At 37.4% G+C, this 19,355-nt stretch overlaps 1 protein-coding gene across 5 annotated transcripts; it reads right to left on the reverse strand.

Annotated features, from left to right (window-relative positions):
• Positions 1–573: 573 nt before the first annotated feature.
• On the reverse strand, positions 574–19,347 carry LOC115918778 (rac GTPase-activating protein 1-like). Of its 5 annotated transcripts, XM_030990178.1 has the most exons (20): positions 19,237–19,336; positions 18,308–18,338; positions 17,750–17,894; positions 16,957–17,098; positions 16,302–16,362; positions 15,551–15,823; positions 14,587–14,655; positions 13,832–13,955; positions 12,990–13,102; positions 12,478–12,523; positions 11,643–11,788; positions 10,844–10,969; positions 10,045–10,156; positions 8,846–8,951; positions 8,061–8,193; positions 7,199–7,325; positions 6,226–6,343; positions 5,513–5,557; positions 4,187–4,267; positions 574–1,279 (listed from the first exon to the last, which is right to left on the reverse strand). In XM_030990178.1, the coding sequence occupies exons 3-20, from the start codon at positions 17,841–17,843 to the stop codon at positions 1,210–1,212; spliced, it is 1,986 nt and encodes a 661-aa protein (XP_030846038.1). In that variant the 5' UTR covers positions 17,844–17,894; positions 18,308–18,338; positions 19,237–19,336; the 3' UTR covers positions 574–1,209. The 5 variants fall into 5 exon arrangements, with proteins under 5 accessions (XP_030846038.1, XP_030846037.1, XP_030846040.1 ...); XM_030990177.1 differs by lacking the exon at positions 18,308–18,338 and having other exon boundaries at positions 19,237–19,347; XM_030990180.1 differs by lacking the exons at positions 4,187–4,267; positions 5,513–5,557; positions 18,308–18,338 and adding an exon at positions 2,943–2,975 and having other exon boundaries at positions 19,237–19,347.
• Positions 19,348–19,355: the final 8 nt, after the last annotated feature.

Below are 19,355 nucleotides of genomic sequence, written 5' to 3' on the forward strand. Positions count from 1 at the left end.
TTTTATAATGTACTTGTGCAATCAGGGGGGCGTTTCACAAAGCATTTTTTTCAATGACAAATAACAAAAATCAGTGAAAAATCTGCTGATAACCAATCAAAAATCAGGATTTCAGTAGCATATAACAAAAACTGTCATTTGTCACTTATGACAAGTTTTGTGAAACGCCCCCAGGTCATGAGTTCTAAGATTTCTTTAAATACTTGCAAGAAAAGAAAGAAAAATAAATAAATAATAAAGACTTTCTCTAACCAATTTGGATGTATGCACAGCTGGATTAATACATCACCCTTTATATTGCACAAGCTAGCTAAAGATACGAAGGTTACCTCTATTCTCTTACATGTAAAAGCTCTATCTACATTGTATACAGTAATTAGTATATAGGGGTAGCAGAAAAGTCGGTGTCCAATATAATTCCCGAAAAGCGGTTTGCCTGGAGTACAGTATATATACAAATAACACTTAATCTTGAGTTCTGGGACCCGTTTCACAAAGCCCTTTTTTAATGACAAATGAGAAGAAAAAAAAATCAGTGAACAATCTGCTGATAACCAATCAGAAGCAAGAATTTCAGTAGCTTATAACAAAAACTGTCACTTGTCACTGATGAAAAGTTTTGTGAAATGTGGCCCTGGAATTCAAATTAACAAGAAACTGCCTTTCAAGTCATTCTAGACTAGAGTGTACATATCAGGCAGACAGATTGGTTTATGGACCAAAATAATAAAAGCAATTTAACAGAACCTTGAAAGAAATCCCATCCACTGAGAAAAATTCTCATTTATACCTGCAGGTACATGTAGGACATCACACATAAAGTATGTGTATGGGACTACTCATTTGATTTCTTCATCAATCTCTGTTTAGTACTCCGCTATAATACACTGTCTACCAGAAACATTAGGAAGACATGGTTTTAGTCTTGACGATGCATATTAATTTTCCCTGATTATGCAGGATTTTCTTCTCCGTCGTTACCAGAATTGACTTTTATCATAAAGCAAACATTCAAAATACAAATATATAATTTCACAAATCAAGTTTGATTTACAATCCTGGTAACGTAATGATGCCTTATCTGGAGCACAGTTTTTTCAGCTGCAGACAAAATCATATGATAACACCTATCCGTGGACAGCAGTCTCAAAATGATACACAAACCAATGGTAGCGTCGTTCCTGACAACATCTAGAGGGCACTTCTCATCTAGCGGAGTGTTGGCGAGGCAAAGAAATTAGTGCCCTTCTTGCTGCTGCGATCGCTCTTACTGCCAAACCTTGGGTGAAAGAGACAAAAGGACATAGTTGAGTATTTTATCATTCATGTGCTGCATGATTCTTGTGTTATCTGTTGAAAACCAGAAACGTGTATTTCCCACACCATCTAAACATAGAGTTAAAGCCTCTCTTAAGTGTTGGGACTCTTGGGAGCCCAAAATTTTGCTTAAATTGTATCATAATGTGAAAGAGGATGTCATTAAAGACACATTCTGCAAAGAATCACTCTCAAAATAATGTGTTTGAAGACAAATATTGATCAAAGAATACATAATTTGGGTTTTCCGTTGTACGCAGAAAACCCTAAATTCTGTATTCTTTCATCAATATTCGACTTCAAAATATTTGTTTTGATAATCCTTGCAGAAATGTGTCTTAAATTACATCCTTTTTCACATCATGATACAGTTACAGTGAAATTTTGCTATCAAATTGTTGGGGCTCCCAACACTTTAGAGGGGCTTTATGGCCCTTCTGTTCATCAGGAGACAATATTTTATACAAACCTACCTATGACGGCAAAGAACAAGCTCTACCCTTTTATTTGTTAAACACAAGCAGTGGTGCTTTATGAGGAAAACTATTAAAACGAAAATAGCACAGCACACTACACTTAACAGATTGTGGTAAACAGAGGCTGAGGGAGCCAAAGAACAAGAATTAAACATCATGAAAACAGTTTCCTTGATAAAGAGTTGTTTCATAATTGCCAGTGAAATGTCAGAGAAAAATTAGAATGAAAGAGCAGAAATATACTGTATGAGGAATACGAGAAGGGCAAAGTGCATACCGGGTACTTTTCCAGCAGTAGGAAAATATACACTGCACATACAAATTATTTAAAAAAAAAAATCAAAAAAATCAGCATGTATATGCTGTAGATCACAGCAGACAAGGATGCAAAGAATAGTACATATTCTGCTACATATTCAGCTCAGATTAAAAACAGCTAAGGTGTCATAACATTACATGTAAAGGTCAATGATAACAGTACTTTCATGAGATGATACAAATGACATCAAAGAAAAGAAAGAATTAGATCAAGCAGATAGGATGCCATGATCGTAAAGAAAACAGTTCAGTAGAAATACTGAAAACACAAGGTCACCATGCAAGATAAAACAAAATTGAAAGAGGTTAGGAAAACAACTTCAACTCAACAGGAACATGCAAATGTAGTTGTCTGAGGGTTTTCCGGTAAATTTTAAAGGGGGCAGTAGAGAAGAGCTGGTTGTCCAAACTTTAAAGGTAGCTCCCACAGTTGGGTGTGGGGGGGGGGGGTGGTCTGGGTTGGTCATACTGATACAGAATAAGTTGATTGTCCCAAAGAGTAGTTTTCTTTGGAAGGTGGTAATAGTCTGGGCGTGCATGAAGTTGTCCTGATATAGAATATGTAATTGTCCTAGAGAGTACTTGTCCAGGGGGTAGTTGCCAGGGTTGGTGGTAATGGTGTGAGGGTAGTCATCCTGGTTCTGCACAGGATAATCCACAAGAGCAAATGTCATGCATATCAGATAAGACAACTACATGTATCTGACATTATTCCAAGTTTTCTAAAACTAAGTAACTACAATAAATAATAAACACTTTCAGGTCACTGCAAGTTCTTTGGCACAGGCACCACAACACGTCAAGACATACAATGGACCCTTGGGGGTGTACCTCATTGAACTTCGAGATGATCTACTCCCAAAGCTGTGTCAGTCATGAAAGATAAACACAATGACACCAACATGAAATATATGATAAGAGGAAAATGACAATGGAATGAATGATTAAAAGTTATTATCTTCATAATATCTTCATTTTTAAACTCTAAAATGGAAGGAGACATGATGTCTCAGTGGCAGAGCAGTGGTCTTGTAACCAGGAGATCCTGGGTTCAAAACCAAGTCGATGACCTAGTACACTTTGTTAAGGCATTAATCCTCATTACCAAGCTGCTGGTCCCCTGGTTGCTTACTTACAAGCATAGTAGCAAACACATGCTTTTTTAGCGGTTAGGTAAAAACAAACCATCAAACCAAACAATCCTGTCATTGCACACTACTTGCCCCAGTGAGGATTCCCCCCAAGTATTACTCGATACTTTATCAGTAGAAAAGGGTAGAATTTTGTTGTTTTAAAAGAGTTCTTCAGATTTTGCAGAGCTGCTCTACTTTTTTTCTTTTCCCTCATTGACTTATCTTCACTTGCCAACCTATCACACACATTCAAAAAGGGAACAAAAGGTAGGAATAAATCTGATATATTTATTGACTACCCAGTGAGTGCTCTGCCAAAAGAATTGGGCAAGCATAAATATTAATCAGATATTAGGCATCTTGTTAGTCCCACCTGACACCTGTAGGAATAAATGGTTAGTAGTTATTTATCCAACCTGCAACCAATAAACATATTCAATGAGATGAATGATGACGGCATGTAAATGATATATCAAATACATGTACATTCATAGTACAGCTGTGAATAACATAGGTAACCTTTATTAGAAAGATACAGTAGATCTGATTATGAATTTGGGGAATGTATACTTGTTCATTTTTCCCATGCCACATACATGTAATTGATTAGATTACATAATTGATAGCTCAGAACTTATACATAAAACAAAACGAGCAAAGATCACAACAATTGAACAATTACAAGGTTTTTACTAAACATACATTACTACATACTTTGAGTGAAATGATTGAATGAAGATGTTAATATTGGATAGATACATGAAAACTGTTCACATAAGACATACATTGTACAGAAGAATTTCAAGGAAGGACATATAGTTAGGATGACACATAAACATTCAGGACTGGGGAGTTCACATATCATGAATGCTAGTTCTTTTCCAGTTGGAATCAACAGCTATTCATCAAACCGCATGTGAACTCCCCCTGCTGTTGACAAACCTTGAAGTCCCTTCAACCGTCTTTTTTGCAGTGCTCGTTTTAGTGGAGCTCATGTAAGAAGACGAAGAGGATTTCTTCACACTGATTGTAAGGAGACAGAGGAGGAGGAGCGAGGAAGGAAAGGAGGAGGAATACAAAAGTTATACACAGAACATAGGATATACAAATAAACATTGCAAGGGGGAGGGGGGGGGGGGCAAAAGTAGAAAACTACAAACAAAGTATGATACAGTACAGTCAAACAAGTGTCTCAGTTCCTTTCACACAAATCTGCAATTTTGTGGCAAATATCCTATACATTATTATATCCTCTCTATTGCACACATATTTTACATTTGTTTTATCAAGGTTTATGACATGAAAGAGAGCAACAGGAGTCTAATTACAAAGGGCAATGAAACTACAGCTCTATAAGAAAGGGGGAACGTAGAAAAAAGAAGAAAGATTATATCGTTGGGTATATTTTTATAAATTAGCTATAATATAATATATATTACATATAATAAAGCAAAAATATATGGCTTTTCTGAAATTCTGAACTGAAAAGATCCTTCACAGTACTGTGAAACTGTATTTGTATCCTTATAGATCGGTCGCCTTGTTTGTAACATGTCCTATGCAGTGTGCCAGGGCTAAATTGTGGGATTTGTTTTCTGTTCATTAATTAATTTATTATATATATATTCAAGATACCAAACCACACATCACAAAACCATTCCCCCACCCCCCCCCCCCTCTCTCTCTCACTCTCTTGCCAGTTACCAATGCCACTCCTCACGCCAGAACTCTACATAATAATTTTTTTTTCATAATTCCTGCCCCAGCCTTATCTCTTTTTATCATGATTGTTCATTTTCAATCCTCTCTTTCTGTTTATCTTTTCTTTCTTTACATAATATTTGTTTAGTGTTGTGGTGTCCCTACATGTAGTTCATTAATTTGAGCTAATTTATCTCCCCAAGTCTCTCACTCTCTCTCACACTCCATCCTTATCTTCTCTTCCTAATCCAATTTTTCTCCCTCCCTCCCTTCCGTCCTCTCTCTCTTTCATTTCATTCTTCATTTCTCACTTTACCCAAGGACAAATCTTTTTACTTTTGTACAAAAATAAATCAGAAAGCCTATTCCAAGTTACCAGATCCTTGTTCATATTTACTCTTGCTTAAATCAAAAGAGGTAAATCCCTTTTAAATCTAAATGGACAGATCTCTTTTAAATCTAAATAGACAAGATCTCTTTTTAATCTAAATAGACAGATCTATGTTACTTTGAGAGCGATTCAACCATGCACTGTGAAGGATCTTATCAGTAGTGATTCAAACCAACCTTGATGAGATGCTAGAAGACTTCTTTTCTGTAGTTTTCTTCATGCTATGTTCGGATGATCAATAATTAAAAAAAAGGGAGAAGATTAGCTCTATATCTGCATGTGGCTCTATGATGCATGCCCCTGGGACAAGTGCTCTGTGATTATCTTACACTAACCAAGTTCCTAACTTCATTTACGACCTGATCACTACACCTAAGGTAAACCTCACACCAAATCACCCTAATCATAACTGCAACACTAATCCACACCTGCCAACATTTGAAAATAAGAAATCTGTACCCTCCTAACAGGCGATCGCACGGCCTTACCATGGCCATGTATGCAACAGCAGTGTAACTGGCGATACCTGGGAAATCTGTACAAAAAAGCAAATACAAATCTGCTGCTCTACCGTGCAGCCATTCAAAACAGTTGACAGGTATGCTAACCCTTTATCTTTGACGAAATTAGTCCTGCTTACTGCTAGCAGATTTCAGCTGTGTGGTCTTCATGAACGTCAAGGCAAGTATACATAACAGATACATGTACATGCTGTTAAATAAATTGTTCACTTTAAACATGTTCATGTGAATCTCTTGATTTTTAACAGTAAAACACACATGATGTTACATACAAATAATCATAAAAAACAAACACAAATATTCTTCCATGCAACTTTCTAAAACTTTAAACAGATAAAAAAATAAAAACTGGAAATAGATATATTTACCTTGGAGTGAGCGATGACTTGCCGAGGAACGTCTTAGCCTTTCCCAGGCTGCTGTTAGAGGGCGTCTTAGCGGGTGTTTTTCCCGGGGTACGTACAGGTCCCAACATACTCATGTGGGCTATAATGAATAGAAAATAAAACGAAATACGTGTACATATTGAGGTGATTCGTATTACCAAGGTACCAGTAGGTTCCACCAAGTGAACCCGTAAAAGACATTCAGACATGTTAGGATCCCACACGTGCTATACAATATAAAGTCTTTTCAGGACTACACACCCCCAAGAAAGATTACAGAGTCAGAGTCCTTTTCAGGACTCCTCAACCCCCCCTCTCTCTCTCTCACACATGGTGCACCCACAAGCCTACTGTATATCTACATCACCATGCAAGCCGACACTTACAAGCAGCAATATAAAGTCTGTAAAAAAATTGAAATCAGACCATCAGAATATGATTTATGAAGTGCAGTTCACAATGCAGTATCTACTAACATAGATAAAAGTTTGCACAAGTGAGTAAAAGCATTTTTCACACCTCGGTTTTTTGGGTCTCCTTTTATTGGAGACGTCTTACAGCAACACTGGACAGGCAAGAGTTGGCATTTGGGAGCACATGTGCACCAACGTAGAGACTAGAACCTTGTTTCATAAAAATTGCTATCAATAACAACTGCCACAGATCTATGACAAATCTGCTCACAGCCAATCAAATGCAAGGATTTCAGTAGCTTATAACAGTTATTGTAAATTGTTATTGATAACAAGTCTTGTGAAACAGGGCCCTGGACTCTGTCTTATAAACAAGTTGTCATTGTTTCAAATCTAAAATATGTTCTAGGGAGTTTGTACACCTATCATTGATTGGAGGACCTGCGATCAATCCGGTTCACTTGCGAATTTAAAGGAGACAGGGCCATGTCTATGTAAACATGAAAAGTTCTTCTCGCTAATTATTGGTGGTCTAATCTTACATGGCTGGCCAGGAGTTCCAGGAGTCCTGTGGCGGTTGGCGTAGATAGTGGAGTTCTCTTGTTCAGCCTCAAAGTTGATAAAGGCTTTCCAGAAGTCAGACGGGAGTGCCATCAGCCTCTCCACAACCTTCACAGGAAGAGAAATAAAAAGATAAGAAATGATTTAGGTTAACATTTTTACAAATTTGCTGTATGACATCAATAACAACTTTCCCTGACATTGATGCCCAGCCGTATACAACTAAGTAAAACAAAAACATTTTTTTTGAAAGAGAAAAAAAAACGAAGAAACTTTCAGAATTCCTTGGTTGAACCCATCATTATATCCATTATATTGAACGTATCCTCAAAAGGAAAAAAAAAAAAAAAAAAAAAAAAAACAGTCATAAAATTCTTCATCTTTGTTTGACATAAAAGTTAATGGTGTACGGTAAGAAGACCTGTTCAGAAAACTGTATCTTGAATAAAAGAGATCTCTTAATGCATCTGCATAGTACAAATTAACAATGACAATGAATTTAGTTGTTAGAAAGTGGTGTGATGCATCTTTATTTCACACTCTATAGTTACAACGAAGTAGAAATTTGACAAGTGTAGAAGATAAATTTAAAGCAATCCTTCCAGGAATGATGGTTGTATAATCAGAGGGTGGGGAGGGATAAGAAATTAGGGGTGTGGTCACTTAACCTTGGCCGTGTCTTGGTATTACTGAACATCTGCATAGGTTCTGATCAGAAGAAACGTGCCATAGAACTGTTCAACCATATATACCCTTGCAAGTTTAGACACTAGCATCTTACACTTTAAGGGGAAGTGGGAAAGGGGTGGGGAGGGGTATGGAAAGAGGGCTGTGGTCACTTACCCTTGGTTGTGTCTTGGTATCATTCAGCATCTGCATAGGATCTGGTTCTGAGCAGCCATATCCAATGATGGTTGGTCCAAACACCTTGGCTAAGTTAGACACCGGCATCTTACATTCGGGGCTCTCTGATACTCTAGAAGACAAAAGTTAATAAGTTTGTAAAATAAAGAAAATCATGTTATGACAAAGTTGCTTACATGATGCTGTGTCACAATTACATTTACAACCATTACTCTACTTATTATCAATTTTTAAAAAAGTCAATTAGAACATCATTTGCTGGTTGGCCTTGTGGACTTTGTAACAGAAGTCCCTTGTACAGCATCAACAACAGTGAATTACAAAGAGGTAATCCACTACTTATACTGATGTCATAAATGTATGTACCGGTAAACGTTAATTTCCCACTAATTTAACATTGATAATTTGTTTTCACCCTTTTCTTGGGAATGGTATTTTTCTCATTCTTTTATGCAAGAAACTCTTCTAGATGGTCCATCTACTTTCATAGCATGTCAAAATGTTAAAGGGAGTGTAGCATGGCAAATACCATCAACGTCTTCTTTAGGACAACTGCAGCGACTTGATTAACGGTAGTCAGCGACTTAATCTCTACACGGTCAGCGTTCAATTTGGTTTTGCGTATGTTCCATGCAAGTGATTGCTGCGGTCGCGTCGTCCATAGTTGTATTATACCTGATTAGCCACGAGTCAGGCCACATGTAGTCTCTTCAGGCTACACTCCTTTTAAACAGTACCTTTGAAAATCAGAAAGAGTTACTCACCTTTGGAGATGTGTGATGAGATACGCCATGGTGTCTCTGTTAGCGTGAGGAAGCTCACTCACAGCCTGGTACATAGCTGTCGTACTGTCATCAATATCATACAGTTCTACAACACAGAAGAAATAGAGGAAATTACATGAATAAAAAAGTTAGAACGAGTTAGGAGAGCTTGGGTATTTGTTTCTAGTTCATCGTGACTGTACTATGGACCAGTAATGGCCTGGTCGTTGAGTCGCTGCTCGGCAAGCAGTAGATGGCAGGTTCAAATCCCGCTGGTTTCAAGATTTTTCCTCACTTGTTTTCAATTACAGATCGATCAATCTTATTTACTGGGTGTAGGCCTCAAATATATTTAAACAATTGAAATTTCTCCCAGGAAGCATTACATTTATAAAATATTTATAAAAGAATGAAGAAACATACAGTCTTGTTCAGATTTAAGTGGTTTAAGGCTGTGCACAACAGTGTAATGAGGTACCCGAGTACACTCCCAGGCTCACAAGCGAATAGTCGAATATTCGGACGCCATGTTTTTTTTTAATTTTTGGATTAAATTTTTTTTTTTTTTAATTTTTTTTTTTTTTTTTGCCACTACCATACCACTCGGCAGTTTCCCAGGTCTCTCGCCAAAAACGCATGCAATTTTATTTTGAGTTGCAGTTGAAGGCGCCGATTTAATAAGAATAATAACAGTAAACAATGCAATTTTAAAAACCAAAGATGGCAGAATAATCCATTTTCCTCCAAGTCCAAACAGAAATCTGGACATTTGGTCCCAGTTTCTGAAAGGTGAGTTTGACAGTGCTTGAGTTGGGAAACATTTTTACCGACGGTACCATGCCAGCGGTCGCTGCTCTCCCTGGCACGGGTAAGCGTGGGCCTGGACATTTTTTTTTTTTTTTTGCGGCCGAATATTCGGGTACGAGTCAACCGTGCGGGTACTCGAGCATTCGACTACCCGTCGCAGCCTTAACGTGGTTACGTTTTTTTTTGTGATGGCACAGGTGTTACACGCATCACATTTCTGTATCTTATGACAAAGGACCTTTGTCAAGTGCAGTTCCCATTCATTTACACGGTTAAAAAAAAGCTGCGGTTTACCTCTCTGTATCTGAACGAGTGTCTAAGAAAGGGAGCAATGCAGCTGAGTTTGAGAAAGTATATAAACTATTTGTTACATAATTTGTTACAATACTAACCTGCGGCTTTCATGAAAGCCAGGTGGAGCTCAAACGTGACCAGAGGTTCGGGTAGGTTGCGGAAGAAATCCTTCAGCGCACCACAGACACAGTGGATGTCTCGTACCTTCTCCTAAATTATGCCAAACATAGAGAGCATTATTAGCGAATGATTGGTTGATATATATATTGAAAACATCTGCCCAAGAGCTAGAGAAGACATATCAAGCTTTCTCCAAATATTGGTAGCAAACAACGTTTAGTCAATATGCATACGGTTCATGATTTTGAAAAAAGCTTATTGATACATGTATCTAAGAATTAGTGATAAAGAAGAATAACAAGAATAATGTAGATATGAATTTATATAGTAATTTGCGAACTCATTATTTATTTGAAATAATATTGTACATTTGAAATTCTACATTTTCCTTATTACTTTTTTTCCATTTAATGAGCAATGTTGACTTCATAGAATTCATTTTGATCCTTATTCTTCAAAGTGGATCTAGTGTGTTGGAAAAAGTTATTAATGGAAATGATCGTTAATGTGTTGATGATAATAATGATTAGGATAAAACGGCTATGAGGAAGATGATAACGACAAAGATGAAGATGACAATGATTATAATGATGATGGTGATGACGACAAAGATGATGATGATAGTGATGGTGGTGGTGAATAGTGAAATTACTATGAGGAAGATGAGAACGAGAAAAATGAGGATGATTATAACGATGATGATAATGACGACAGAGATGATGATGATGGTAGTGGTGTTGAATGGTGATAGTGATGATGAGGCACAATTGAACTTACAAGATGAGGGTCATTCTTGAGTATGAGTCTTTCTCTGAGCTCCTTGACCTCTCGCTCTGAGCCTGAGATGCGATAGATACCTTCTTCTGTCAGCCCTCTCATTTCTATTTCATTAATGCAATGCATCTGGGAGCAAAAAGAAAAGTACATTGAGATGATTAAATATAATTACATCAATACTGTTCAGTTACCTGGGCTCCGTCTTATAAGGAGTTGACATTAATCGCAACTAATTTGCGATTGATTTTGATTGCAACTACATGTATGTATGTAAGATACAGGAGACTTGCCATTGATTCAGATCAATCGTAACTCTTTTTTAAAGACGGGGCCCAGGACTGCACTTCTAACAATCTTTTGTAAGATATTAATCTACGTTTGATATTCTTCCCCCAGACGAACTAGATGAGCATGCGGTTTGTCAGGGTAGTTCAGCAAATGCTGGCAGTAATAATAACCGTTCAATGCTTAAAACACTAGTGTAAAAGTGCTATCTGAAACTATCATGATATCAATGACTATTATTTAGCAATAAAATGGACACAAAAATGTAATTTCAGATGGATATGCTTACCCTATATGCATATTCATGCTTTTGTTCACCCTTTTGGTTTCAGTACAGATCTTTTGTTTCTAAAAGTGGATTTTTTATCTTTGTTATTCGTTTCATGCCATTGTAACACATTTAAAAAATCAATAAAACATACAAAGAAAAATAGACAGATATTGTGAAATTTGAAGAGAACAATTATAAGATGAAAGCGAAAGGAAAAAACACAAGAAAGAAATTGTGTCGTACCACTAACGATGGGACGTAGGGTGGATTTTCTGGAGTGAATTCATCTAGAGCTGATGCTGTTCTGGTCTTGTTTGGCGTTCCAGCAGTGGGCACGCATGGCAAGGAAGCACTATCCTTGCAGTCTGGATGACAGACTAATCTGCAATCTGAAAGAAAGAAAGGGGAAGGATGCTGATGATCTCCTTTTCAAAACCTTGGAATTTTATTTCATTTCACAAACATGATAAAGGAAACAACTAAACAAAAAATGAGGAGGAATAAAGGCCCAGGGCCCGTTGCATAAAACTTACCATTGATGGTAGCTTTGCCATCAATGGCAACTACCATGGTAACAGGGCTCAACAGCCAATCAAACTCAAGGTTTACAAGGTAGTTACCATAGATGGCAAAGTTACCATCAATTAGTAAGTTTTGTGCACAGGGGCCCATATTCATGTTCACTCACTTGTGTTTTTGAAATATGAATTCTGAAATAACCATTTTCTTAACCAACTTCACAAGATATTACTAAAAATATCACATAGACACACGTACCGTTAATATATATTTTATACAGAATTTTAAACTAGAAAATATTAGGAGTAAATTTCAGGTAGTAATTACAGTAATTAAGCCAGAAAAAACTAATTTTTCCAGAGTTGACACTGGGAAAAATATGTTTGGTTCTTCACCTGACATGCATTTTCAGTTTGGTATATAAAAATAAAATGTTAAATCCATACTACATATACTAATTCTCTATCAGTTTCTAAATATGGAATCACTGATGAAATGGAATGCCATATATTTTCTGAAATATATGTCTAAAAGGGTGTTCTCAATTTGACAAACTTACCTTTACATTTCAGGGCATATTTTCCAAACTTGATTCTCTTTCCACACTGAAAACAAAGAAATACAAATTGTTTTACAATACAGCAATTGATAATTACAATAATGCTCTAAAAAGATGGGTATATCTTCCTTGTAAACTTCCTTGTAAATCTATTACTTTGTTGATGTTGAAAAGGTACTAACTTAGCAAGAAGCTTTTTTTTTAATCCCTTTTAATCCACTCAAATCAAATTAATCAACCAAAGACTGTCTACAGAATTGATGTTTTAAATTTCTGAGCCTTCTACATGTAGTAAAAATCATACTGACCATCTGATACTGACAGATATTGTAAACCATGTTTATACATGTAAAATTATGGAGGAGTGTGCAAAATTTGTGTGGTGATTAGTTGCTCTACAAAAAAGGGTGAGGGGGAGGGGGCATCAAGCCCTCTCCATATCGTTAACATCGCTATAAAAGTGCAGCCTTTCCTAAGGTCATAGCCCTTCTTTCCTCAGAGATATGTCTTACCGGGTCACATGACTCTGGTTTGATGACTGTCTTGGTGCAGAAGGTGTGGATCCTGGCTCGCTTGTTTCCTGGGGTTCTCAGCTGGATCGGGGACATCCACAGGAACTGCTCTTCTGTGAGGTAAGAACAAGCAAGCATGGTTGATGGTTTCTTTTTTAAACTGATTACTAAGAAAACATTGTATGCCTGTAAGTAAGCCAATTGAGGACCAATGACAAGGGACCTGGTAATGAGCATTAATGCCTTAACAAAGAGCACTAGTGCATTTACATGGTTTCGAAGCAAGGACCTTCCGGTTATGAGAACTCTGCTCTACCACTGAGCCATCGTGTCTCCTCTAATGGAGGGCATTAACTCTGTGAAATGATTTGAAAAACTGCCCTTTGGCTTCGACATCAAAATAAAATTGTGCTCATGACAGGAATAAATTCATACAGCATCAAAAGTTACATCAAGCTTTTTAAAACTATACTTAAGTGACATCAAAGCAACACTTCTATCAGGAAAATTTGTAATAGCTGAGCAAAGTGAGTTCATATGCATAACACAGTCTCATATCATGCAAATGATTATCAAAGAATGTGATTTCTTGCAAGTTTCAGATAAGTTAATTTCATTACCACGCACCATATAAAGCTAAAAGTATACATGCAGTTGCATAATCACTCCTGTATGTTTCAATACATTTTTTACAGTTCCCTGAAATTCTGAAAAGTTAAAAATTGTCATACAATGTCCTTCTACACACGTTAGTGAGATCTCAAAGTTGGCCAATCAAAAATTGCATTAATCAGTGTAGGTAGTCATTTCATCAATGACAGAATGACTTTCATCTTATTTACCTTTGATAGGAAGGGCTGGCTGACTCATGCTTCTCCTATATCTACCATTTTTCTCTACATTTGTCGTAGCTATGATGGGTCCATGATCATGGGGTACCGTCACCGTTGTTACAATTGATGTATCCTGTAGGTAGAATGAAATCAAAAATTGTAATAAATAGCAATATGGGAGGGCTTAGAATCCTTGGATATGACAGGTGTCTTGTATTTCTCAATATGAAGGAGAGTTAGTTGTGCAAACACACTCCAAAAAACGTCACCCTTGACCAAAGTTCAAAGTAGAGCCCTGAAAAATGACATAATGAACAATACTTCATATCTACAGCTAGCATCAAACAATGCCTTCAATAATTAAAAAAATAAGAATACTACCTTTCTCTACTAAAGCTTGTGTGTCTTTGCAACTGGTATTGGTTATATCTACAGCTAGAATCAAACAATGCCTTCCATAATGACCAAAAATAACAATATTATCTTTCTCTACTAAAGTTTGTGTTTCTTTGGAAATTATAACATTGGTCATATATTGTTCGCAAAATGATTTGCTGAAATGCATTTGCACAGCAAGACAAACTACTGCAGATAAATTGATCTACAGGATTCGAACCCAGTACCCTAGATCATAAGAACTCATCTATACCTACTGTTCTATAACAGCTCATCAACCGGTCACACTAACATTATCTCCAAATATTGATAATAACATGAAACGTACATACTGTAGAGAAAGGCTATGATTCAGGACCACTACTTACGTGGCTCAATCTTTTGTTTTTCCTTGGCGGTGTCTCATCTTCCTCCTCCAAAGGTGGTGCACTTGGCTTCTGGGAAAACAAACGAGGAACAAAGGAGTAAGTTATAGAATAATCAAAGCGTTATAGATCAATCTGCAAACTACTATATTGTCTGTTAAGAGCCGAAAAGGCTTAATCCTGTGTTAAAGATAAGCTCCAGTACTGGTAAAAAAAAAAAATTAATCTTCACAGAATCAAACGAAACTTACACTGAATGTTCAAAATAACAAATAAATGACATGTGCCAAACAATTTTGGAAGAAAATGTATACTGGCTGAGTAATGAGCATAGAAAGACAAGGAAATCAAGGTAGTACTAGCCCCGACACCATGTGTGTTGTCCCATATATAGCTTTCTATGTGAGTGCTTGTTACTTTACCAAGACTCGGTCAAATTTATTATGATTTTGATGACTCCAGAACCTTGCTGTGCACACCAATACTTACATGCTACATGATCAACTGTTTCTGATCCTTTCCACACCTTTTCTTTCACAATGTAATCGCATTACCAGTACTAAAGTTTATCTTTAAATGCAATGAATCAACACCCTTCTGGCTCCATACAGACACCATATTGACGTATACACTTTGTTCCCTACAAGGTTTACAAAACAGGGAAAAAAGTAGCTATAGGAAGTATCAGAAACAGATATATGATTCAATGTTTCTTCAGATAACTTAATCTTATACAGCCAGAACTGACGTTTCTAGACATAGATGCCTCAGGATAAGACAAGGTAAGAGAGTCTGCAGATCATAGAGATTTGGTCCTCCTATTTCCTAGCAAGTTACTTGATTACAGTGAAGTGTAAATCTTTAGTCATTATCCATTCTTTCTTGTTTTATCTCCCAATTTCAGACTAGGGAATTGATGCCATCTTTGGGAAACTTTGAATGCTGCATGAACAAATGGTTTCCTCACCCTCTTTTTGCGATGCCATTTCTTGCCGTCCCTCAACACGGACACGTCTAGCTCCTCCTCCGTGTGATCAAGGTCAAGGTCAGAGTTCGACAGGAGGTCAGCAGACTTCTCGTTGATGCAGGAGAGGCGTTTGTTGGGAGAGCCTTGTCCTGGCTGTGGTGTGCCAGCGTTGTGGCTGAGGAACAGGATAGATTCTCGCTCCTTCTCGGTCAGCGTGTTCATCTTGTTGTTGTCGTTGGTGAGGAGTTCACGGATCAGGGCGATCTGACGCTCCTGTTAGTGAAGTGCACAATAAGAAGAATCAGTATTGATTAAACTTTTCCACCAGTGGTATGGTAAAACCAGACAAAGCGTACTGTCTATGACTTTCATTTACATGGTAATAATAGGTTTGTTTACCCCTGGTCTTACATCTAGTCTTACACTAGTGAATGAGTCTTGTAAGCTGAAGAGCTGAAGAGCTGAAGCCTTCCGCTTCTAAAGTGGCATGAGGAGCAAGGAGATTATGAATTGACAAGACATTGCAGGGACATCATTAACTCAAAATGGTTCAGAGGTTAATGTCCATTAAAAATATCTAGATTTCATCAATGATACTAGTAGGAGTTACATGTACCCAGCATGATCCAATATACTATATCTAAAAAAATGACCTCTGATCCTAAAACACAATTTTGGGAACAACTCCTGTGAAGCATCGAATATGCAATAAAAAAGTACACAAGGCTGAAAAATAACGTGTTCTTCTTACCAATTCCTCTTGTGATGATTCAGCCTTCCTTCTTCTTGACATCTCAGATTCCAGTTGATTTCTGGAGATGAAAAAAATGAAATCGAGTAAAAGATGTGCTCACTATTTCCAATTTCTTAAAATTGAAAAGTTAGTGGAATTGCTTTGAATATAAACAGATTTGTTGTCGAATAAATGGATCGAATTTTGAAAATGAGGACTTGCAGCATTCAAGAGGGGTTGTTTGGGAGAACCAAAGCATGCCAGCGTGGTATTAGCAATGAGGGTGTGATGCACTGCCAAAGAGACCGGATGAGAATAATTATTTATTTTCACCACACAACTCCTGCGACAATTGGTCCACGGTAATTACCTCTATTAATCAAATTCCTAACTTTAACCCCGGACCCAACAATATACCTACCGGTAACTCTAAACCTAACCAAAAACCCAATCTCTAACCCTATACTTGTCACAAAATAAAGCCCAAAGCAACTGCCGATATAGCAAGCATCTGGGGGGTGTTTCACAAAACTTGTCATCAGTGACAAATGACAGATTTTATTATAAGCTACTGGTTATCAGCAGATTTGTCACTGATTTATGTCATTTGTCATTGTAAAAAGGCTTTGTGAAACACCCCCCCCCCCCCCAGGTCATCAATCATTCAGTGTACCTTGCATGTTTGAGCTTTGTCTGGAGTGCATCTCTCTCGGCACCAAGCTTCATGCCTTGCTCCTTGCCTCCCATCCTATCCTGCTCTACGGCCAGCCATCTCTGTCGACACTGCTCCTGGTGCTTCGCAAAGACCATAAACTCTGCAGATAGTGATTCAAAACACACAAAATATAATCAAAATGAAGTCTTTACACCTTTAAAACAATAGACGGGACTGAGAGTGATTTGATAATATCATTTACCTATATTTACGCACTGTATTTATGTTACATGTATACATGGTACCTTTATCCCAACGTCTTTTTTCTTGACTTGATGTAATAACACTATATTATAATGGTAATTTAAACTTTCCAGCACCTTGCATAATGGAAACGGCACGTATTCAGTACCGGTAAATGCTGACTATTTAAAAAAAAAAAAATTATGATTATCATTATCTCCTAAATTGTTGACAGAGCCATTATGCATGTAAAAAAGAGAGACAAATGTAAAATACTGAAATGTATTTTTTGTCAATTGATTGTAATACCACTTAATAAAATCTCAGATCAAAGAACAGAAACTTACATACATGTACAGGCAGCTCCAACTTCACAAATATTTATTTTCTCCATTTAATGTTACAATGCTTCTCTCCTAGAATAAGGTAAAACAAACAAGTAAAAATGGAGCCCCCCCCCTTTTAAATGAATATTGAAATTATCGATTTAAGCTACAAACTCTTCAAGAGAAATTATTCTAGTTAAAAAAAATTGGAAACTCCACTCCACTGAGAGATGATGACTTACCTTCTTCACACCCTTTTGACAGAATGGATGAATAATGGACGATTTCATCAAAGGTCGCCACTAGAGACTTGGGTTTCCTCACCAAGGACGTCATGATGAGGCACTAGCTTCTATCTCCTCTCTCTCTCAAGAAACGGCAGGAAACCTGAAATATTTAAGAAATTGTATGGTGTGAATTGGGTGGTTCATCACCAATCACAGAACTGGCAGTGCAAATCCGAGTCGGTCACAGATTCTTATTATTTTTCACAATAATGTTTCATTCCTTTTCACTCAAAAATGGAGAGTGCAAGTAGCGCAATATGCTTGCAGTCTGTTGTTAATTGTTATCACACATGTCACACTATTTTTCAAATAGCAGCAGTAGAGGCACATGACCAAATAGATTACTTTTATAATGTAATCAAATTCAAGTGTAAAGTGCATCGTTACAGTACACTGTACACTACAAATTATTTTGGTCTAAAAATTGTATTTCAATCGTCAGAATGAAAATTGCACAGGCATTGTTTATGTGAATGTTAGGTAGGGCAAGCGTTGAAGCCATGTTTGTCATACCTAGCAACAATTAATGTAGACTCCTCCAGATCTATAGAGTAGAATTCACATTAATGACAATGTCTAAAAAGTCACAAGCATTGGCGATACGAATAATAGATTCTGTGATGATTTTCTTGATGCATTTTAGTTTTTACAATGACTTTGTAGCCTACAGAGACTTTCACGTTATGAGCGATAAATCCTTGGGAAGACGGACAACCCATAGGAGACGGTGAACTATAATTTTCTTATGCGAAATCGGTGGAATCAGAGATGCCAAGTTGAAGTTCAAAGATCGGCAATGCGTGACATTTTTATGATTTGGCGCGCGAGTGCGCGTGCGAGGGTATAAGGTATAGCGTTTTTTCAAAATATAGCGCGTGCGTCGTGCGTAAGAGCATTTTCAGACCCTCGAAATGCGTGATGTCACGCCTAATGCGTGATACTTGGTAGCTCTGCGGAATCCATTTTTTGCATCGCCAGTGGTGAGTGGGCGGTTCGGAATTCGGTAACGCGAAACCCGCCCGCAGATGAAAAAACCCTCTAAATCCAACATTTAAAGAAAAACTAGATCTATTGTCTAATACCCCACTTCTGAGAGAATTTGTTTAAAAGAATTCAGAATCTTGCGTGTAATCAACACCAATGTGACTGTCAGCTGCTAGCTGTCCGGATACGCGGATCGCCTATCATTATCACTCGGGTCGGCCGTTGGGCTTTGCTATCGGGCATGGTTCAGCCTCAGCTCCCGGCCCAGGCGGGGCGGGGAGCAGGACTAGGGCCTACTTCGAGTGGGTAATTCTGCAGAAGCTTGAAGTCCGACTCAAATAGCTTTTAGTTTTACATGGAAACAATTCTTATAATTCACAACCTTTCTCTCATCAAGTCACAGGAAACACATATGTAGGATTCATCATAAAACTAAACGTATGTTTTATATACTTTACCTAAAAGATGGAGTTATACAGTTGCTTTCTATGTAGTTTTCGTCAGAATCATCAACGGCCCATTCATTCGTTTCACGCGCTACCAAAATATCAATAATCGCATTGGATCAGCTGCAGCC

Source organism: Strongylocentrotus purpuratus, unplaced genomic scaffold (genome assembly GCF_000002235.5).
Source record: "Strongylocentrotus purpuratus isolate Spur 01 unplaced genomic scaffold, Spur_5.0 spur5_scaffold_19, whole genome shotgun sequence".
NCBI classification, from domain to species: Eukaryota; Metazoa; Echinodermata; class Echinoidea; order Camarodonta; family Strongylocentrotidae; genus Strongylocentrotus; species Strongylocentrotus purpuratus.